The sequence below is a fragment of the Rhinolophus ferrumequinum genome, chromosome 25, assembly GCF_004115265.2.
Source record: "Rhinolophus ferrumequinum isolate MPI-CBG mRhiFer1 chromosome 25, mRhiFer1_v1.p, whole genome shotgun sequence".
Classification (NCBI taxonomy): Eukaryota; Metazoa; Chordata; class Mammalia; order Chiroptera; family Rhinolophidae; genus Rhinolophus; species Rhinolophus ferrumequinum.
Window position 1 is genome coordinate 13312306 of NC_046308.1, and position 22293 is coordinate 13334598.

At 51.5% G+C, this 22293-nt stretch overlaps 1 protein-coding gene across 3 annotated transcripts; it reads left to right on the forward strand.

Moving 5' to 3' along the window:
- The first annotated feature begins 345 nt into the window (after positions 1 to 345).
- Positions 346 to 21727, forward strand: CABP1 (calcium binding protein 1). Of its 3 annotated transcripts, none has more exons than XM_033097519.1 (7): positions 375 to 1049; positions 13281 to 13460; positions 16320 to 16350; positions 16629 to 16772; positions 17802 to 17911; positions 18126 to 18273; positions 21265 to 21727. In XM_033097519.1, the coding sequence occupies exons 1-7, from the start codon at positions 414 to 416 to the stop codon at positions 21288 to 21290; spliced, it is 1275 nt and encodes a 424-aa protein (XP_032953410.1). In that variant the 5' UTR covers positions 375 to 413; the 3' UTR covers positions 21291 to 21727. The 3 variants fall into 3 exon arrangements, with proteins under 3 accessions (XP_032953411.1, XP_032953410.1, XP_032953412.1); XM_033097521.1 differs by lacking the exon at positions 375 to 1049 and adding an exon at positions 5050 to 8780 and having other exon boundaries at positions 21265 to 21708; XM_033097520.1 differs by lacking the exon at positions 13281 to 13460 and having other exon boundaries at positions 346 to 1049.
- The last annotated feature ends 566 nt before the right edge of the window (positions 21728 to 22293 follow it).

A 22293-nucleotide genomic window follows, 5' to 3' on the forward strand; every position in this document is an offset into this window, starting at 1 on the left:
TGGTTCTCTACTGTACTGCACCTCTCTCGGTCTCAGTTCCAAAGTTGTACCCCCTGGGGAGTGTACCCCGCCTGCGTTTCTGGAGGTCCCGCGGTTCCAGGTCATGGTGGGAGCCTCCAGGCGTGTTAAGGGGCAGTGCCTGCGATACCCAAGTCTGGCCATCTTTCGGACTCTTCACCAAGCCCCTTCCCTTGCGCTCCCAGCTCCGCGCCGCAGCGCCCCCTCCGCCGCCAGGGGCGGCCCGGAAGCGTGGATCCTCGATCGCGGGGCGGGGAAAGGGGCGGGGCGCGGCGGTACCTGGGCCTCCCCGGAGCTGGGGGTGGGCTCTCCAGGGACAGCCGGCGGCGCCCCCAGATCCGCACCGCCAGCGGCCGGGGAGCTCAGGGCTCGGGGCGTAGAGGCTGCGCTGTCACATGGGTGGCGGCGACGGGGCCGCATTTAAGCGGCCGGGGTACGGCGCCCGCCTCCAGCGCATCCTTGGGCTTGGCTCCGGCCGGGCGCCGCGCTCTCTGACCACCCGAGGCCCGGAGTCGCGCCGCACCGCGCCGCCCCCGCCGGGCCATGCGAGCGCGGGCCCCGCCGCGATGAGCTCGCACATCGCCAAAAGCGAGTCCAAGACATCGCTGCTGAAGGCGGCGGCGCCGAGCGGGGGCAGCCGGGTTCCCCGCCACGGCCCTGTCCGGGAGCCAGGGCTGTCCAGCCGCCGGACACCTGGCACGCCGCCGCCGTCCGGGGACCCCAGTTCGCGGAGGCCCCTGTGCCGGCCGGCGCCGCGAGAGGAGGGCCCGCGGGGCAGCCGGCGCGGGCTCCCCCAGGCTCACTGCAGGCCCCGGGAGGCGCTGCCGGCCGCGGCGTCCCGACCTTCGCCGTCGTCGCCGCTGCCGCCGGCCCGAGGGCGGGATGGGGAGGAACGGGGGCTGTCCCCGGCGCTTGGCCTCCGGCGCTCGCTGCGAGCCCCGCGTCATGGGGTCTCCGCTCCAGTCGCCGCGTCCGAGGCAGACCCGTTCCTCCACCGGCTGCGCCCCATGCTCAGCTCCGCCTTCGGCCAGGTAAGGGCCGCGCCTCCCGTCCGCGCGCGCTGGAGAGGCGCTCGGGACCCTCGGTGGCTGCGCACCCACAGCCCTCTTCCTGCGGCCCGCGGCCCCCGGGTCATGCTCCCCTAGTCCTCTTGCAGCTCTGCGCCCTTGCCCGCGCTCCTCCTCCCTTGTGCCTGATTCAGCACCCTGTGCGCTGTCCACACTCCGGGCCTCTTCTGGGCGAAACACCATCGCACAGCCTTCTTCCACCTGCCAGGATAAACCAGTCCTGGAAGGGAATGACCTCCACAAGCCGCCTGTAGATTTGCAAGGGTCAAGGAGGGGCGCTCTGAGCAGGTGGCACCAAACCCACTACTTTGGCTTCTGGCCAAGACCACCAGTGAGCGACCCAAGAGAGCAATGGGTTTGGAGTCTTGGGGTCCAGAGTGGGGACCTCGAGGCACACAGCTTTGCTTGGGCATGAGGGACCCTAACCATTGCGTGTGGTGACCCCAAAACCTGGGAAAAGTTAGAGCTAAAATATGAGAAGAGAGAAGTGTCTGGGTAGGCATAGAGGGGCTGTACAGAGCTATTGCTCAAACTGGAACTTAGAGGTGTTTCAAGAAGGTTGTCACTCCCGGAATGCCATTAGGATGGCAATTGTTCAGCTGTGTGTCATAGGACGTGGGCTAACAACCAGAGACCCCTAGCTTGAGTTGGTGTGCATTTTAGGGTCAGAAAGGTCATTAAGGGACCACTAGTGGCTCCTTTGGTTTCCTCTAGGCCTTTCAAGGGTCCCAGGCAGCTGGGCATCTGCCCTTTAAAAACAGCCCTGTAGTCATAATCCAGGTCTACAGTTTGCAGGTGTGCTGCTGGAGAGAGGGGCTCAGCAGAAAGGGACCTGTGAACTCCTGAGCAAAGCCAGGATTTCCTCTAGTTTTGCGTCCATAATTAAATCAAGCTCACTGGCACAGCGTCGAGACAGTTCTGCGGCAGCCAAGGAGGGGTGTGATGCAGAGGTCTGATCAGAGTGTTTGCATGGTGTGTGGGGGAAGGGGGGAGCTGAGCATTTCTATGCTAGGATGTAGCGTCAAGAAGCCGTTTTAAACTCCTGGCTTGCCATGCTGGATCAGAATTCCAAGGAAGCCATGTGTGTTGCTTCAGATCTGCACATTCCTTTTCAAAATACTACTTCGCAGCAGCTGATGCTGGTGGAGGTCTGACATGAAGGCAGCTGCACGTGGATTCAGGTCACACAGAGCTGCTGTAGTGGTGTGATAGGGCAGCAATGTATGGCTTTGTTCCTGCAGGGAGCCCTTGTTAGCTGAGTTAGCTGGAAACAGTTCTCCAGCATAGAGATCTGGATGCATAGCTGTGAGAGTTAGTGCAGCAACATGTTGAGGTAGAAGTTCACTGCAGTGGCTTATGTGAGGACGTATAGGGTGTTTACGGCAGCAGTGGTCTGTGGAGTGAGTCTGCATTGCAAAAGGAATGCTGCGTTGTTGAATTGGTGTCACTTATTTATCAAATATTTTTTGAGTTCCTTCTTTGCTCAAGCATTTGCTTGGCTTTAGGGAGACAACAGTGAACCAGATAGCCGGGGTTCTGGCTATTTTGGAGCTTACAATTTAGCAGTTTGGAAGGGGAGGTCATTGGCCCAGAATCACACACTTTCTGGTTATTTAGTTTGCTAGTGATCTGGAAAAAGAGCCCTTTCTTTCCAATCTTGCAGAATTTGCCTGCACGGGCTGGGCCCTTTGTAAGCTCAGAGCAGCTTGGCTACCCGATTTTCTTCCTCCTTCTACTTTCACAGTCCTTAAATGAAGAACAGTCTTCAGTCCTGTGTTCTGAAATGTCACCAGAGTCACCTGAGTCAGGGAGAGCTGGAAGGTCCCATCAAATATTTACTACCTCCCTCTGGAAGCTCTTGCCCCCGGAGCTGCAGACTTTTCCTTTCAAGCTCAGCACATTCAGTTTGAGCTTCCTGCTGACAGCTGGAAGGCTTCTGCTGGGACAATAGCAACGACAACAAAACCCGGGCTGGGACTTCTGTGTCAGTCTCCAGTCTCCTGCGACAACCTGGAATAAGTCTTTCGTTCCCTTCTTTTTGCATTGTGATTTCTGTCCTTAGAGACAGGGTCAGGACCAAGAGAAGGGAAAGAGTTTTCTGAATGTAGAAACTTGCAGGTAAGATCTGCTTAAGGCAAAATACAGCCCTGGGGAAGTATATGTTTCATGTCTCCCAAGTTGATTTGTTTTAAACCCTTAAGTGAATCACTTAACCTCCTCCAGCCTATTTCTTTATCTGCAAAAAAAGGATAGTCATAGTACCTCAACGGGTTTTGGGGAGATGCAATGGGATGTAGAAATGCATACAGAGCTTGGTCCAGTGTGTAGCCCAGAGCAAAGGCTCTATAATGTTAGTTATTATTATTATTGTTGTTGTTATTGATTAACTACCAAGGGTTGTGTCAGGCCTTCTTTCTTCCATTTATAATAGAGTCGGGGAAAGCCAGGGTTTAAAGTGATGCTGAAGGTACCAAGATAGACGCCTACATTTGGGGGAACAGGAATTAGGATTCTGCCAGTGATCTCACAGAGCTTCCTGTGAGAAGCTCTGTAGCAGGACGGTGTGGTTTTAAGGCTAAGGCATAGAACTGTGGCTTGGGAGACAGTAGAGCTGCAGGGTCCAATCCCAGCTCTGTCATTGCCTATTGCCGTGACCTTGGGCCTCTAATTTTCTCTCTCTGGTCTGGGTTTCTTCATTCAGAACTGAGATTGACAAAATCCTACCTTGCAGAGTTATTATGAGAGTTATACAAGATTAAGGATGTCAAATGGCCCGGCTCAGAGTGGATGATGGAAAAAGGGCAGACTTCATTAATGTTATTATTATTATTAATAGAGTAATTGTCTGAATAAGGGCCTATGTAAGGTACTTTGAAAGTTGCCTCTGAGCCCGATGGCCATTAAACGGGAGCTGGTGGTGGCCGGTTAGCTCAGTTGGTTAGAGCACAGTGCTGGTAGGTTGCCAATTTGATCCCCGCATGGGCCACTGTGAGCTGCGCCCTCCTTAAAAAAAAAAAAAGAAAAAGAAAGAAATTGCTGAATGACAAAGGACCTTCCCTAGTTAGTACTCTCTTTGTGGCCAACTATGGACATGCCACCCAGCTGCCTAGAGAGAAGATGTGATATCAGAAATTAACTCAGAATAGGCATGACTTGGGGGCAACTCTTGGCATTGGGTCTTGGAAAACTATTTTAAAAATAGTCTTTCTACTTCTTACCCTAAGTTTGGGAGGAAACACCCCTTGTAGAGGAGGCAAATGTGAATAAGACCCACAGCTCTGCCCTATCCTTCTTTTTCTAGATATAGAGACATCTCTTTTCTTTCTTTTTTTTTTTTTTTAAAGATTTTATTGGGGAAGGGGAACAGGACTTTATTGGGGAACAGTGTATATACACTCCGAAGATTTTTTCCAAGTCGTTGTCCTTTCAATCTTAGTTGTGGAGGGTGCAGCTCAGCTCCAGGTCCAGTTGCCGGCGGCATCCTTGTGGTTGAGAGCCCACTGGCCCATGTGGGAATCGAACCGGCAGCCTTTGGCTTTAGGAGCACAGAGCTCCAACCGCCTGAGCCACCAGGCCAGCCCCTAGAGACATCTCTTTTGATTTAGATAGGCTATTCCAATTCCCAAAGTGCTTTGCACATAGTGGGATCACTATGATCCTATATCCTAGTGAGTGAATCAATGAATGAATGACTGATACGTCCAGGCTCTGGACTGCAGAGCTTTCTTAGCTCCTATAGGTTAGATGGGGGAGAGAGACCATGATGGTTTGGCTCCTAACAGATTCACTCACACTGGGCCGATGTTCCTAGAATGTGGGCTGTATATAGTATTCACTCCTGCCCAGCCAAGTCTCTCCCTACTGCTCTCTGAGAAGGCTGGGGCCCCTATTTCCTTTCCTCTGGAGCCTGGGGAAGAGAAAGGTGAAGGTCAGTTTGTGGTTAATATCAATCATAGAGTCCCCCAGAATGTCTGCGTTTGCCTCTGGCTGTTTTGGGGATCCAACAAAGGTACTTGAGACCTCAGTCTGGAACCCACTAAATAATTGACAAAATAGCTTCTCATTATCTTCACAGCAATTTGTGACAGTAGTATTATCTTTCTCCATTTTAGAGATGGGGAAACAGACTCAAGAGAGGGGAAGTGGCTTGTCCAAACGTCACACAGGACTGTTATGTGGCCTATCTCTGAACAACCTGCCTGAGCCACCCCATGCTGGTTTGGTGGGAATTCACCGAAGTGTGTTTCCTATTTGTCAGAAGCATCCACAAAGCACCTCTCAGGTTACGACCCAGCTTTCCCTGAGTGTCTTAGCACTGGGCTGCCATCCAAGTTCAAATGCTGGCGATAGAACTGATCAGGGCCACCGAAGGCCAGCCTCCCTTCTAATTAGGAATAATCAGCAACGGGTTTATCCTTCTCATCCCTCTGATCCTATTATTCCATTCCATAACTCAAAGTGTGGCTTCCGGGGGCCCAGAGGCTGCTGCCACAGTGAATAAGGATGAGGCTGAGGAGCTATGTAATGTGCTTTGCTCCTTTGAGAAGCCCCCACTGTTCAGCCCTTTTAAAAATTTTCTGCTAAAGATCAAGCATCTGCTCCTTCCAAATCACCAGTTATCCCTGTCACTCAGGACCACCAGCACCCTACCTGCTGAACCCAAAATCGCTTAAGCAAGCTTTGGGTTTGAATCCCTAAATCCCTTTCTGCCCTTACACCTCAAGCTGGTGTTAGCATCCTCCTCTCTAAAGAAGGATGGGGTTTTTTCAACGTTCATGCCTTTTCCATAGGGGCCTGGTTTTGCTGTCTCGGGTCTCCTGTTTCCAAGGACAGAGATCTATCCCAAGGTCGACAAATGGGTGCTGTGTTCTGTGCTGGCCTGCAGGGGGCAGGAGTCACCAGGTCTGAATGGATGCCCTCTGAGTGAATGGAGGCTATACCCAGCCCTTTAAGACCAATGCAGGGCAGGGGAAGGGGAACCTTTTAGGTCTTGGCACTGTACCAAGGCCTTTGCATGTATTATCTTATTAAATCCTCACGAGACTCCTAATGAAGAAAGGGTTACTAGAGGACCCATTTTATAAATGAAGAAACTGAGGCTGAGAAAGAGTAACACGTCCTCAAGGTCATGTAGTTGCTAGGCAGCTGGGCAAGAACCCAAGTCTGTCTGACTCCATGTTTCAAGCTCTTAGCCTCTGTCAGTGGTTCTGAAGTCCAGCTGCAGGTTAGAATTACCTGGAGTACTCAATACCACCAATGTCCAGAGCCCCCCAACACCTAATAAATCAGAGTCTCTGGGGAAGCGCCCCAGTGAGTCTCACCTGCAGCTAGCTCTGAGCATCTCTGCTTTACACTGTGCCACTGTGCTGCCTTTTCATGTATCTGCCCCTGTAGTTAGTATGAAGTGGGTTTCTACCTGGAGCCTAACCCATCTCCGCTCTAGGGTTCCTGGTGAGCCCTGGCTTTTCAAAAGAGTCTGCAGATGGTCCGTTTTCTAGCTTTGGTTTACAAGTCTTTCCTGATCCCCCTGGAATAAGTCAGCTCCTCTGTCTCACATTCTCAGAGTCTTTGTGTTTCCCTTTCATAGCATTTACCAGGAACGTAATGAAATAAGTACGTTCCTAGCTCTTGGATACCTCTTGCCCACCTGCTAGAATGTAAGCTCTCTGACAGCAGGGACTGTGTTTATCTTGTTCCCCACACATTCCCAGACCGGGGCACAATGCGTGGCACATGAACACTGGACAAATGACACTTTTTTCTTTCATTTTAATAATTACCTGTTATGTGCCATGCACTTTCCTGTGTGTACTTTATCAGCAAGAGAGAAGGAGCCCCATTTTCCAGGCAAGGGAAACTGAAGCTCTGGAATGTGAGAAGTCAGAAACCGGCAGAGCCAGGACTCAACTCCAGGCCTGCAGATGGGATCCTTGCCAAGCCTCTGAGTTCATTGCTGTTCCTCATATGCTGACCTCTGACCCTTGCCCCCCCGGAGATGTTCCTTTATGCTGTTTCCAAGGAACGGCTTTGAAGAAGGCACTTAAGTTGGTTTCTCCACTCTTCCAATTCGAACTCCCAGTGTCTTCACCCCCTTTCCTGCCCTTTAGGCGTCAACAAATCCCCAGGCTCCTCCCTCTGTCCTGGGGGGGTGCCCCTCCTTCTCCACATCCCACTCCGGAGGTTTGGTCCAAACAAAGCTGCTGAATAACTCCCCTGATTACACCATTCCCATGTCGTCAGCTGTAGCACTGTCATCAGGAGCTATCCAGGGACCTCCTTCCCCAGCTCCCTGGGAGCGAGCCTGTGGTACCTTCTGGGCAGCACTTCCACCCATCTCCCCTAATGGGCATTCTGATCAGCCACCCAAAACTGGACAAAAAGTCCCTAGGAGAGCCTCTCTGGACTGAAAACTCAGAGGCAGGATGCATGTAAGTGTTGTTGCATCAGGAGCTGGCAGGAGTTCAGCTTCTGGACCTATCTCTGGTGCCCCCTGCTGGGAAAAGCTGGGTGCAGGGAAATGGGTGCCTCCTCTCTTGGATCATCTGGCTGGAGCCCTGGGTTTCCAATGTGACATCTGAAGCTGGAGGTGAGTTCCCGTCAAAGCTGGAACCTGGAAGGATGAGGAAGAGCCAGTCGTGGGACCTTGAAGACCACTTTGCAAAAGGCAGCCTCTCTGCTTGACACCCCAAAGAAGCTGGTGAAAGATCCTCGGTGAGGATCAGGCAGAGGAGTAGGAGAACGTTCATAGCCCTCACTCACGCCCTCTGTGCCAGCACTGCCTTCATCATGCCCCCCTCAGGGCCAACTTTTGGTTTCCCTTGGGTTGGAGAGACCACACACACAGCAAAGGGAGCAGAAGGAGCTTCTCACTGCTGTTGGTTCAGCTGTACTTCCAGTCCCCTGACCCTCATCTCATTTCAATGACGAGGCAAGTGTGAAAAATGGAGCGTGATGGAGACGTCACAAAATCTCCCAGGCCCTCAACTGGAGCTGCCTGCTCTGCATCGAGCTGCGATTGCCAGGGGGTAGTTAGGATGCGTGTTTGTCCCTGGGTGCCTGTGAATACGTGTGTGTGCGCGCACACACAAGGCTGGTTGCTGAGTGGCAGCCTGGCTTTGGGGACCCAAACTAGCCTGATTCTCCTTCTGGGTCTGCTGGCCTAATTCCCAGCTGCAGCTGCCATTCTGGGCCCCCTGCCCCGAGACAATCTCCCCACAGATTTGGCAGCCGGGAGAGGAGGGGCCGAGGGAAGGGGAATGAACCGGAGAAAGGACTGAACGCTAATCTGATGGAGATGATCCGGCAGCCTTCCCCAGCTCAGCTGCCCTCTGCCATTAGCTCTCTGGGCGATTTTCTCTGTGCCCTGCACGCTCCCCTCCTGCCTTTATCTCCTTAAGAAAGTGCCCAGAAAGTTAAACCCACACACACAATTCACCAAAAAAGAAAGAAAAAAAAAAAAAAACACAGCAGGAGCGGGCAGACGAGTGAGAGAGCACGCGCGCAAGAGAGAGGGCTCAGATCCGTCCTGGAGGAAGAGCGGCGCAGGCGGAGGGAGGCTGGGGTTGGCGGTGACCGGGACTACGGTCTCTTAGCCCCCAGGAGCCTCCTTCATGGACCCAGGGATCCTGAGAGGGGCTGCCTCAGCTTAGGATGGGCAACTGTGTCAAGTCTCCACTGAGAAATCTCTCAAGGAAGGTATGTTTCTGGAGTTCCCAAGACCTGGGGCGGGGGATTGGAGCATCTTCCCATCTGTCCCAGAGTTTGGGCACGGAGCGGGTGGGCATTTGAAGCTTGCCACCCTTTGCGTGGGTTCTGTCTAGAGCTGCTTCCCTGTTCCTACCTCCAGTTTCCTTCCTACCTCCAGTTTTTTGTGTCCCAGGCTCTGAGCTGAAGTTGGGACCTGGAGCTGCATGGGCTGTGTTTGGGAATTTGTACAAGATTAAGGACAGAATCATATAGCTTCTGGGATGTAAAATGAAAAGCATGGGTCCTTAAGATGTCAGAGTGGACAGACCCCTTGGAGCTGGCAGGATCAGAAGAGGATTGAGCTGAATTTTTACTCTGCTGCTGCTAAAGCCTTCCCAGCAGTAAGGCCGGGCGCTTATTCGCCTCCTTTGAGGGTCTCTGACCCTCTCTGGTGGTCTCTAAGCCTTCAGAGTTGTAGGTTTTGAAATAGATCCTGTGGCTATGGAAAGGAACCAAGCAGGGCATCTCCCTTCTACCCTCGATCATTCTTGAGTCAGGTCAGAAAATCTCAACTAGGACCAGAATTGTTTCCATTAATAAATAGGATGTATGAGCAAGGGTGTCTATACACATATGTTGCTTTCAGTAGCTGATTTATTGCTTGTACACCAGGATAATATCCTTTTGCAAGAATTCCTTTTGGAAAGCAAATAGTCACCTCCAAAGCACCTTCCATGCAAGTCTGGGCTTGCATCTATAAGGTTTTGCTTCAAGTGGGCTCTGCCTGTGTTTCTAGCCCTCTGCAGACAGTCTATAGCAGAAATTTATAGATATTATTTAAAGGAAGAAGGAATAATAGGGATGATTTCCTGCAGTGCTTTTTCCAGACAAGGAACTTAATTGCCACTCAGGTTAAGTGACTACCCATGGTCTCAGGTTAGTTAATGGCACCTCTGCTCCCAACTTCATCCTAAATCCTCAGCCAGTTTGACACCCTCTCAATTTAGGACATTTTGGGTTTTCCTGCTCGTCATCTTCTTCATTGAGCTAATCCGCTCACATCAAATTCCTTTCAATCTTCGCCGTTCCTTGGATCCTTCGGGTTAACTGTTTCTTCTATGCACCCTTCCCCCGTCATCTGTCTTCTTCTTAGGGGAGTCTTTTGTACCAGAAGTGGCCTCTCTGCTGTTGCAGAGAAGTTGAAACTTATCGGAATTAGTTTAGAGGACCACAAGGCGAAAGCCCTTCCCCTGGTTCTGGCCAGAGCTTGAAGAGGTAAATTTAAGAACAAAAATTGTCCTTTGGTCCCACCCCATCCATCTTCCTTTACACAACAGAGTACTTGAGAATCAGTTTTCTCAGGTCTTTTCTTCTCAGCCATGTAACCTTGGGCAAGTTACTTGACGTCTCTGGGCCTTAGTTCATTTGTCCATAAAGTGGAAATACTAACAGCCACCTGGTAAGGCGATCGTGAAAACTAAAGTATTGTGCACACTGCCTGGATATAGTGCTAGACAAATGTTAGCTAGTAGTATTGTCATCATAATGATCATTTTCCCACTCTGGGTTCTCTGAGAAGGGGGATGGAGGAAAAAAAAGGAAAATATGAGAGATTTTTGAGTCCATGGAGTAAGGTTAAAGATCATAAAACTTATTGCATTCAATTTCATGTTTTTCTAAGAAGAATAATTGTTTTTTTCCTGAATAGCTACAATATATCCAGTTTTTGTTACCAAATTTTCTCTTTTCCACCAAAGAGTTCTTTTGGCTATTTTATAGAGACAGGAGCTGGACTCAGAGATAAGAGCTTTCCTAAGGCCACAGAGTCTACTGGGTTTTGAGTTGGGATTTAAACCCTGGTCTGTGTGAATCCAGAGCTGGTATTTTATTTTTATTTTTGCCATTCTCTTCTTCCTGCTGTCAGAAATGTTATTCATAGATTCTTGAATCTGACCTCACACGTCATCTGGTCGAAATTCCCACAGACTGCAGCAACAGTCTCCCTCCTCACCAACATACGTACTCATTCAACTTCTCCTTGAAGACCTTCAGGGAGAGGGACCCTTGACCTGCATTTGCTTGGCCAGCTTGTGTTGTTAGAAAGCTGTTAGGTCATGCTTGCTGGGCCCTCCTGTTGCCATGCCACACTCAGGAGACGTCCCCTCGCTGCCAGGAGACATTGTCAGCCTGTGGGCAGCTGCCCACTTGGCTTCCTGAGTGATAGCCAGGGAACTGGTAATGGTGAGAGGTGGCCAGCTCTAGGCTCTGAGCAGGGCAGGACCAGGCTGTCAGGTGCCATCACTGGCGAGGGAAGAACAGAAGCTTCTCTGGGCAACTTGGTGCCAGGCAGTATTATGATCAAAAGATGCAGTGGAAATTCCCCAGCCACCACTGGTTCATTCTTCGTGGGAGCAAATTCTTCTCCATCCTTTTCACTTCTTTCCTGATTGGCAAATATTCTCCCACTTCCTCAGGAAGTAAATGAATTCTGGCACCCAGCATCTCTTACGTTGCCTCATCATCCTCATCTTTCTCACCACTCCATTTATACTCCAAATAAACTCCATTGATTTGATTCTTACCATGCTCTAAGCACCATGCAGTAGCTCATTTATTCCTCAGAAGAAACCCGTGGGTCACCATAATTATCCCCATTGTACAGAGAAGGAAACTGGAGCATAGAGAGGTGAAGTGACCTGCTCAAGGTCACTCAGCAAGCAAGTGGAAGAGCCAGAATTTTCCCCAAGACTGAGTCCAAAGCCAGTATTCAAAACCGCCTCTCAGAGTCCTGTGCCGCCTCCTGCCTCCTCCTTCCTAGGTTGTACTCACTCTGAGCCAAGTGTGTGAGTCTGCCAGAACCAAACGGTTGCTTCTGTACAAACATCTCCTGAGATGGTCTCCTGGGGTTAAGCCGCTGTCTCCTCCCAGGCTTCCGCGGAGCCAGCCTCCCGTCAGGAAGGTCTCGGCTGGTTCTGCCCTCAATGCTAGCCTACATCCTGGAAGCCTGTGTGAGTGTGGTGGAGGCCCTGAAGCTCGTTTGGCATTGAATCAGAATGGCCCTTGGTCTGTCTGACTTCCTCAAGTTCTGAGATCACCTAAGACCCACCCTGTTGCATTCACTGAAGTTGGGCTTTGGACAGAGGTCCTTCACCTTGAGTCTGAGTTGCTGCTTCCCCTTGGAGGAACCAGAATACTGTTCCTCCCTCTCTAGGGCTGCCAGAGGCTTAGGAAGTTGGAGGGGAGTCTAGTCTGTAACCCCACAGTGTGGGGCTTTGGGGAGAAGACACATGAGAGGACAAGGTGTGACAGGGCAGGTGGTTCTGCTTCTCAGCCCGGGAGGAAAGGCTGCCCACTAGGTCTTAGGATCTTTTCTTGGGTGTCACCATCTTTGAGCTAGAGGAACCTGGCAGGAAGAGGAGTGTCGCAGGATGGAAGGATGGGGTATGCAGCTCTGGGTTCTGTGGGGGCCCTGGGCATCCTAGGGAGGCTGGGGTGGAATAGAATGTTGTGTCTGGATGCTGCTGTTGTCCTAAGGGGACGTTCTGTGGGCAGTGCTGACTTTTTATAGCTGCATGGGAACCATCAGGGAGGAGGTTGGGTTGGCTTGGGAGCACAGCTATATTCGGTAAGCAGAGAGGGCCACTGCCTCAGACTCTAGAGGTCGGCAGGCTGGGCCGGGCAGGGAGCCAGGGCAGGCGGGACGGGGAAAGGGAGAACGGCTCGTGGCAGTGTCTAGTCTTAAGGTTGCAAACTGAATGGGATCTCACCCACAGACGTGCTTTGTTTCACCCACCCGGAAGGTCTGGCAAGGTTGGGCTGGAGTGAAGTAGTGCTGTTCCTTCAAAGGGGACACACAACATACAGTTAGCCCCGGTCCCCACCTCCTCCACCTGCCTGCTTCATTTATGTTAGCTATGGCCCCTGTGTTTGCGACCTCCAGTCTAGCAGACTATCTGAGCCTGCTCTCGGTGTTGTGCGCTCTGATCGTCCTCACTGCCTTCTCTTGGAGATCCCACAGGGGTAGGGTCAGAAGTCAGTTTGGGAGCTTAACCCCTGGGATTGCGTTGGGACATTGGGACAATCTTGGAAAAGGAAGTTATTCCATTAGTCTCTGATTGAAAACTTCCCATTGGTTGGAATAGAAGCCTCCCGCTACCTGCTTCTCTCTCTGAGCCTCTGCATGTACCTGAGTGCGTGATTCTGTGTCCATGTGAGTGTGATGTGTGTGTGTGTGTGCACGCGTGCAGGTGTGCCCTACAGTGGATACCACACCCAGCTCTCCCTGGAACATCTGTTTCGATCAAGGATTGCAGACTGCATCTGCTGGACCAGCTTGGTGCCTGCCCTGTGCATCCCGAGGGCTCTCCGGACCCCACGGTGGGACTCTCAAGGGTCTCTCCTGAGGAGAGCTCCTTCTAGGACCAAGAGCCAGGCTGGGGCCAGGAGGGCCCGGTTGGGCTGGGAGGTGACGCCTGCCTCTCTTTTGTATTTGCTTGGTGCTGGCTGAAGATGCGCCAGGAGGAGAAGACCAGCTACAGGGTGGTGCAGACGAGCGAGGAGGGGCTGGCGGCCAGTGGTGAGCTCCCGGGACCGCTCCTGATGCTGGCCCAGAACTGCGCCGTCATGCACAACCTGCTGGGCCCTGCCTGCATTTTCCTGCGCAAGGGCTTCGCTGAGAACAGACAGCCTGTACGTAAGTTGGCCCCCGTGGAGCCGCTCTCGACTTGGCTTCACAGGGCATGAGGAGGTGCTGGGAAGAAGTGGGGCTCTGTGCACAGCCGCACGTGGCCCCCAGCAGATACACCTCAAAACCTCAACTTGTGAATCTGACCTGCAAATCTTCCTACTCATGGCTGCAAAGCACTGGCGAGTTTACTTCCACCAGCAAGAAATAATAACAGCAGCTATCATTGCTTTGGGGTTTTTCTTTTTTTAGCACTTACTATGTGCCAGGCACTATGCTAAGTGTTTTGGTGCATTGCCTCATTTAAGCCCCAGAGCAACTCTGAAGAGGTAGGTACTCTTATCTCCACTTTGCAGGTAAGGAAACTGAGGTGGAGCAGTAACCTGCTAGTGGGTAACAGAGGTGGGGTTCAGCCTCGGGGACTCTGCCTCAAGGGCTCCTGTGCTCAGAACAGTGCTGAGGACACACAACACTGTCCAGTAGCACTTTCTACAACGATAAAAACATTCTATAATCTGCGCTGTCCAGTACGGTGGCCACACGTGGCTATGGAGTACTTCACGAGGGACTAGTGCAATCGAGGAACTGAATTACTAATTCGATTTAATTCCCTTTCAAATTTAAATAGCCACATGTGGCTATAGTATTGGATAGCTTCCTACAGGTATCTGAACAGCCACCGGGAGGAAGGTAACTGATGGTATTACAGACGTTTGCAGGTTCCATTTATTGAATGCCACACGCTAAACACTGTACATATCTTTCCTCACGGAATGCTCACAAAGGCCTGGTAAGGTGGGTCCTGGTATTAACCCATTTTACAGATGAGGAAACTGCGGCTCACAGAAGTGACCTGCTCAAGTTCCCACAGCTAGGAAGCAGTAAATCTGGGCTTTGCAGTTAAGTCTGTCTGACTCCAGAGGCCACGTTTTTCTCCCCGACTGCATATGTTGGAGACAAAGGAGTATATGTGTGCTCCACTCCACCTCACCCCCACCCCCCGAGGTGGCGCTCATGGTTTCCCTGCCATATCGGTGGGCACCCCAGCTCTACTCCAGAGCACAGCACACATACCCCTGCCTCTCTGCACAGGGGAGTGTGTGACTCAAGGGCCAACCCCTGGACTCAGCTAGACCAGCTCTGGCACAGGCCCTCTGCAAAGGGGTACCTGGCTTTCCTGCTGCCTGACTCCGGCTATGTAAGAAGTATGGAGGGGGCTGCACTGGGGAACATCCGTACCTCATTTCTCTCCATTCCTGTAGAGCTGGGTCCTGGAGAAGTGGGGTGGGGGTGGGGGGTGGCTGCTGGAGCCTAAAGGGTGGAAAGGACTTGCTATGTCTAAGTAACTTGTCCTAGTGAGTATATTCTGCCTGTGTGTACACATACACCTACACATGTACCTTTGGGTACTCACTTTCACTTATTGGGGGTATAGGTATTGCAAAGCAACATCCTTTTTGGTCACGCAAGATGCAAATCTGACTAGGAACAGGAGTGGCAATCCTTGCACTGTGCACCATGACAAGCTTTTAAAGTGGAAGCCTTGGTGGAAGCCAGTCATCTCACACAGACATACATACCTTCAGTAACTCCTATCCTCAGCTAGAAATGCCCCCTGTAGGACCTGTAGCTTGCAGCCACTTGTTTGAAGCGTACATACACTCACCACAATATTCTGACACATACAGCCACCTCTGAGCACCTGATCCTGTGTTCCTTGTTGTCCCACAAGATGTTGCTCAGTAGCCCTTTTCTAGAAGATGCTCAGATTTTCCAGAAATGAAGTCACTTGCCCTGGGGCCAGTTCGGAGTAGGTAGACAGACAGCAGCTGTCTCTACCCACCCTGGCCCTCTTGGCTAGTACAGCCTGTGTGCACAGCTGAGATGCCTCATGCTCACTGTGGCACGCTCACGTGTCTGTGTTCATGACGGGGATGCCCACACCTGGTGTGCACTTCCTCAGGGCAGGTATACCTGCCCCATGTTCTCCCTGCCCAAAGGGAGAGAGCTGTGTCATCTGGGGAGGACGAGCCCTGTGGACCGCTTTGGGCGCTTACTAAGCAGGTCCAGTTGGGCAGCCACATCCATTTCGTGCCAGTCTGTGTCCCTCCTGGGCAGGCCCGGAGCAACTGGCCCCTCACCAGCTGGAGCCACTGCATGTGTCCTCTGGGCCTGCTCTTCAGAGACCTCTGCCATCTGTTGTGACGCCCGGACCCAGGGTTTCCTTGATTCTCCAAGGAGACCTGGGCACTGCGTGAGGCTTTAGATGTGTGCTTTGGACCCTGGCAGCTTCCAGATTCACTGGAGGCCCCCAGGGTCCTATGCTGTGTCCAGTGACAGGGCAAACTGTAGGATGGGGGTCAAATTGGAGAAGGGAGGGCAGTGCCCAGGAAACAGGGCACAGCCTTAATACTCCCTCCACCCTCTCAGGTCCTCTTCCTCCTCTTCCTCTCTCTTGGGCTGCCTGTCCGTCCCTGCTTTCTTTCTCCTTCAGCCCCTCTCTTTTCCCGTTGCCTTGCAGGCCTCCTCTCTGTTGTGACCTCCCACTGACCCTGTTTCATTTACAGGTTTTTACCTCTGGACCAGCTTGGTTCCCTGACACACTCTTGTGTCTGGAATAAGGGCCTGGGTATAGAGGTTCTGTGCCCAGGCTGGATGGGCCTCTTGGGTCCCCAGGTCTCTCCCTGCCTTGGGGAGACGTGGGGCTGCATCTTTCCCCTCAAGCACATGGTCCAGGCATGCCTCTGCTGCAGCCCTGTCACCTCCCACCCAGTGCCTGCTGCCACTTGCATGGCCATTGGGTTGGGCATTTTGTGACTCCAGGCCCCTCCCCGTTGCTAATAGGACATGTCCTTTTATTTCAGGACAGATCACTGCGGCCAGAGGAGATTGAAGGTAAGTCCTGGCCCCTTAGGAGAAAGGGGTGCTCAGCCATCCAGGAAACTGAGGGCAGGGAGATTGGTGGGAGGAGAGGCAGAGACCCCTTGGCCCCTGGGGACGGGACCTGGTACAGAGCCGGGCATCCTCTGTGGAGCCGGGCATTGGCGGCGCGTGCAGTCCTGGGCAGCTCCCGGGGCCAGTTCTCCAAGCCAGTGGGCCCTAGGGCTGCCTCTGCCTCCAGAGGCTCTGCAGGTCCCCATCCCAAGCGCACCCACCTTTCTCCCCTTCCCCAGAGCTCCGAGAGGCCTTCAGGGAATTTGACAAAGACAAGGATGGTTACATCAACTGCCGGGACCTGGGCAACTGCATGCGTACCATGGGCTACATGCCCACCGAGATGGAGCTCATCGAGCTGTCCCAGCAGATCAACATGAACCGTGAGTCCCTCCGCGGGGCACCTCTTTCCCTTTCCGGCCTTGGCCTTGCAGTCCTCTGCAGTCACATGGGCCTGGGTTCAAATTCTGCGCTCACCTCCTTCCAGCTCTGTGACCTGGGGCAAACTGCTTACCCTCACTGAGCCTGCGTTTCCTCACCTGCAAAAGGAAAGGGGTAACGGGAAGAGTGGCGCCTAGGGAGGCAATTAGGGAATATATTTGAAATAGCCCAATACCTGGCCCACAGTGTGAACAGAGAGATGCTATTATTACTGTGTTTTTGTCTTCATTTGGGTTCTCCCAGAAGCAAGCCTGAGACAAGGATTTGAAAGTGTAAGTAGTTTATTTGGTAGGTGATGAAAAGCGTTGATTGGGAGTAGGAAAGTGATGCAGGCAAAGGAAGGAGCCAGGAAAGAATGCACTCTTGAGCCAGCTACCCCTGACCAGAGTCCAGTTCTGCTGGGGACCTCAGGGAGTTAGTGTAGCAGCCCATCTCAGAGTTATCCCCCAGCCCTCTCCTCTCCGGCTGGGTACTTATGCCCCAAACTCCTGTCAGTCACCAATGGAAAGCTGTTGTGAGTGGGCCGTGGGTGGGTGTCAGGTCTCCAGCACTTCTACTTCCTGGGAGAGCCAGTTGGAAGTTGAGCTTCCATTTGCACCACAAGGGTGAGGCTTGGGGCATGCTGCCCAGGTGCCCAGAACTTCTGCTTCTTCTCTCTTTGCCTTTCTGTGTGTTGTCTCTGTCTCTGAAATTCTTTACCTGTCTCTGTGACCTAATGTTTCTTTCTCCCGTCTGTATCTACCTCTCTCCAGTTCCTGACTTGTTCCCTTCCTCAACCCCTGGCCGCTCTCCTGAGCCATTCTTTGACAAACCACCTGTCCATGGGCACCTCTCTGTCATCATTTGGCCTTTGGTTAAATCTTGGACCTGGCTCTAGGCAGGTCAGGGCGGGGTTTGTAGTCCCTTCCATTGCCTCCTTAGAGGTGGGGGGATGGTTAGATGGGTGACCACGCTCTTTCCTCTGTCCCCAGTGGGTGGCCATGTGGATTTTGATGACTTTGTGGAGCTAATGGGACCTAAACTCCTGGCGGAGACGGCAGATATGATTGGAGTGAAAGAATTGCGCGATGCTTTCCGAGAGGTGAGTTATGGGCAATAGATAGGGAAGGGGTGAAAAGGTTGGTAGAACCCCAGCCCTGGGATGGCTACTTGAAAAGAAACCCAGACCCTGGGTCCCAGACCAGGGGAAGGAGTTTGGACAGAGAAGGGTCTCTAGGGAAGGAGCTCAACCTTGGGATCTGCTTCTGACAGTCTCCATGTGGTAGCTACCACTTCCTCCTTCCTGCCCTCTCTAGTTTGACACCAATGGTGATGGGGAGATAAGCACCAGTGAGTTGCGAGAGGCCATGAGGAAACTCCTGGGTCATCAGGTGGGACACCGAGACATAGAGGAAATTATCCGAGATGTGGATCTCAATGGGGATGGACGAGTGGACTTTGAAGGTAGGTGGGGCTTGAAAGTGAAAGAGAAACCAAGGCAGCAATGGCCATCCATGGAACCCTCCAATTGTGCATCCATGATACAACCATCAATCCCCTCCAACTTTCCATCCCCCTTACCTTCCACCTTACCACCTCTCCATCCATGCACCACTCTAATCTGCCTCTCATCCCTATATCCATCCATCCATCCATCCATCCATCCATCCATCCATCCATCCATCCACCCATTTGTCTATATCTGTTTTCATACATCCATCTCCACCCGTCCAGTGCCTATTTATCTATTCATCCATCTCTAAACAATCATCATAGAACCATTTATCTGTACACTTATCTATCCATCCATGCATCTACTCATTCTTCTATTCATTCATCCATGCACTCATTCATGAACCCATCTACATGTATATCTCTCCATCTATCTATGTGCCTATACTTCTCTACATTTGTTCATACATTCATGTATCTCTATCCATCTGCTTATATTTCTACCCATACTTTCATTGGTCTATCCACTTGTCTGTATAATGATTTCCCCATCAGTATTCATCCAGTCATCCATTCATCCATCCACCCACCCACCAATCCATCCATCCCTGTGTCCTTCTGCCCCCATTCATCTCTATCCATCTGTCTGTCCACCTCCTCCTGCATCTATCCCTGATAGCATTTTCTGAATGCCACATTCCTCAAGCTGACACTCAGGCTCCTAAGATCTGACCACAGCTCACCTCCCCGGCTGCAGCTCCTCCATTCCTTCACTCCCACTCCACCTTACAGCTGCACCAAAGTACTTGTGGTCCATGAACCTGCTGGGCTCCCATTTGAACTCACTGTTCTTTTTGTCAGAATGCGTTTTGTTCTATTCTTCACTTGGACTAAATTCTATTCATCCTTCAAGACCCAGCAGTGGGGTCACTTCCTCCTGCCCTTCTTCCCTGATTCTCTAGTTATACTTACCTCTCTGCTCGACTCTGAACTTTTTGAGAAGAATTCCATTTTCTTTATCTCTGCATTTTCCACATAACTCATAGCTAACTAAGACTCAGTAAAGGTTTTTTTTTATTTAAGGAATCAGTAATAATCATAATAGTTATCACTTATTATGTACCAGTCACTGTGCTAAGTAGCTTTACATGTATCACCTCATGTAATTCTCACAGTGACCCTATGGCTTGTGCTGTAATTACCTCATGAGATGAGGAAACTGAGGCTTCGAGAAGTACTATAACTTGCTGAAGATCACCTAACTAATGAGAGGCAGAGTTGGGTCATAAACCCAGGCCTGGAATCTCAGCCGCTACATATGTAATACTGTGCATGACACCATTTGCAACACTATGGGATACAGGGGAAAAAATACCATCAGACGTTGCCTCTGTGCTCCAGGTACTTGCATTTGGAGCAGAAAGCCAAGATAAATATGGGCCAGACTGTGAGTGTGTCCAGAACACAAAGGTTAGGGGGCCTTTTCTGGGAGTGGTTGGTCTTCAAGGTTGAGGAGAGTGTGGCTAGATGGAGAGAAGGCTTTGCTGCCACCAGATCTGAAAAACTCAGGATGCCCTGTTTCCAGGTAAGTGCTCCCAATAGATGACAGCCCTTCCCTGAAAGCCCGGCATCCCCCCATTCATTCTACCAGGATGTGTTATATACCTACTGTGCGCGGAAACCTGATCCCTGCCTTGAGGAGCCCAAGACCAGCAAGGAAAACAGAAGCCAACAGTGTAGTTCATGCTGTTTTGGGGGAAGTATAATGGGATGTGGGGTACAGAGGGGGCACCTGTACCAAGCTGGAGTGGGGATTAGAGAAGGCTTCCTGGAGGGGGCTATAAATAAGTAGATCCCTAAGAAATGAGTAGGAGCTACCAGGTGAAATAGAAGGAAGGAGTGTTTATCCAAATGAGTTGAAAACTTACGTCCACAAAGAAATCTGTGCATCGATGTTGATAACAGCTTTATTCATAATTGCCAAAACCTGGAAGTAACCCAAATGTCCTTCAGTAGGTGATGGATAAACTGTGGTTCCTCTAGACAATGGAGTATTATTCAGCGCTAACAAGAAATGAGCTGTCAAGCTATGGGAAGATATGGAGGAACCTTAAATTCACACTACTAAGTGAAAGAAACCAATCTGAAAAGGCTACATATTATACGGTTCCAACTGTATGACATTCTGGAAAAGGCAGAACTCTGGAGACAGTAAAAACATCTGTGATTGCCAGGAGCTGTGCAGGGAGAGAAGGATGAATAGACAGGACACAGAGGATTTTTAGGGCAGTGAAACTATTCTGTATGAAACTATGATGGTGGATACATGTCATTATACTTTTGTCCAAATCCGTAGAATGGACACCACCAAGAGTGAACCCTAATGGAACTATGGACTTGGGGTGATAATGGTGTGTTGATGTAGGTCCATCAGTTTTAACATTTGTATCACTCTATGGGGGTGTTGATAATGGGGGAGAGGGTGCCTGTGGGGAGGCAGGGAGTATATGGGAACTTTCTATGCTTTCTGCTTAATTTTGCTGTGAACCTAAAACTGCTCTAAAAATAAAGTCTAGTTTGAAAAAAAAAAGAAGGAAGAAGGGATAAGTTGCAAGAAAGCTGAGAGGTGAAAGGGAGGGAGAGAGAGAGTGCCAGAAAGGGGAAGCTATATAGGTGGGTCATGAGATTGGGGGTGAGTGGTGAGAGATGTCAGCTGGGGCCAAAACAGGGAGGACCTTGAGGTCATGTCAGGATATGGGATATTAGCCAGCGGGGAGCCCTCAGTGGTTTAAGAAGGGGGTCAGATGTGCAGATTAGAAAGCTTGAGCTCGCTGTTATGTAGGAGATGGCTTTGAAGAGGCTGAATGGATGTGGGGGACCAGCATGGAGTCAGGAGCAGTGGCAATGGAGAAGGGGACACAGATCTAAGGGAGATTGGGAGGCTTCGTCCTGAGCTGAGCCCTGACTTCTGCTTTCTCCCCACCCTCTCCTCTACCCTTCCAGAGTTTGTCCGGATGATGTCCCGCTGAGGCCGTGATGGCCCCTCCAGGACTGCCAAGCTCCCACAGGTGGGAGAAGAGGAGCCAGAGCTCGCCTCACCCCGCCATCGCTGCCGAGAGCCCAGGATGCACTGGCGGATGGGGCCTGCCTGCACCCCGGGGAGGTGCCCACCCCGGACCCCCACCCCTCCGCACTGTGAAAGACTCACAGCTCCTGCAACTGGAAAGAGGGGTGCCTGCCGACAAGGAGGCCACAGTGCCAAGCCCGCAGAGGTCATGCAAGGCGCCAAGTGCCATGTACCCAGCCGCTGCTGGCTGGGTGGGCCAGGGAGCCCGCCAGCAGATCCCACACAGCATGTCTGCCCTGGGGCAAAGCCTCTTGCTGCCCTCCTTAGCTCTGTGCCCATCCCAGCTCGCCTCAGCCCTGTTATCTCAGAACCAATAAAAATATTTCCAAGAGAAAGGCAGCCATAGAGGTCTTTTCTTCTTGGGCCTGGTTAGATGACGCATTTCCTGAGTACCAACTGCATGCCCAGAACTGGCTGAACATTCCTGCATTTAACATGCATTTATTGAGCACCCATTAGGTACCCAGCCATTTCCTCACTCATCTCAGAAGCCAGAACCTGGTACCTCGGACTGAAAGGGAGACTGGGGATATAGTGTTTAGCTGGGTACACAGCTGCCATAAGTCAGTAAGTCCTCACTTAACCTTCTCAGTAAGTCCTCACTTAACCTCATTGATAGGTTCTGCCACTTGAAGCGAAAAGATGTATAATGAAACCATAGGCTAATTGATATAAACAAGAGCCAGGTGCATTCCTATAGCATCTTGCGGAACAAAACAACGTTATTCCAGGACCTGCTGGAAGAAAAGGAGAATGGATACCGGGTAAGCATTTAGCAGGGTCTGCTCCATTTCCTGTCTTCCTGGAGCTTTCATACTGGTCAGGGAAACAGACATGAAATAATCACATTGCTTTATGATTACAAATTGTAATGCTGCTATGAAAGAAAAATGCAGGGACCTTCG

Coding starts and splice junctions, on each gene's coding strand:
- CABP1 (XM_033097519.1), top strand. CDS start 414: ATGGGTGGCGGCGACGGGGCCGCATTTAAGCGGCCGGGGTACGGCGCC. Junction 1,050..13,280: donor TCAGCTCCGCCTTCGGCCAG/GTAAGGGCCGCG, acceptor TGCTGGCTGAAG/ATGCGCCAGGAGGAGAAGAC. Junction 18,274..21,264: donor TGGACGAGTGGACTTTGAAG/GTAGGTGGGGCT, acceptor CTACCCTTCCAG/AGTTTGTCCGGATGATGTCC.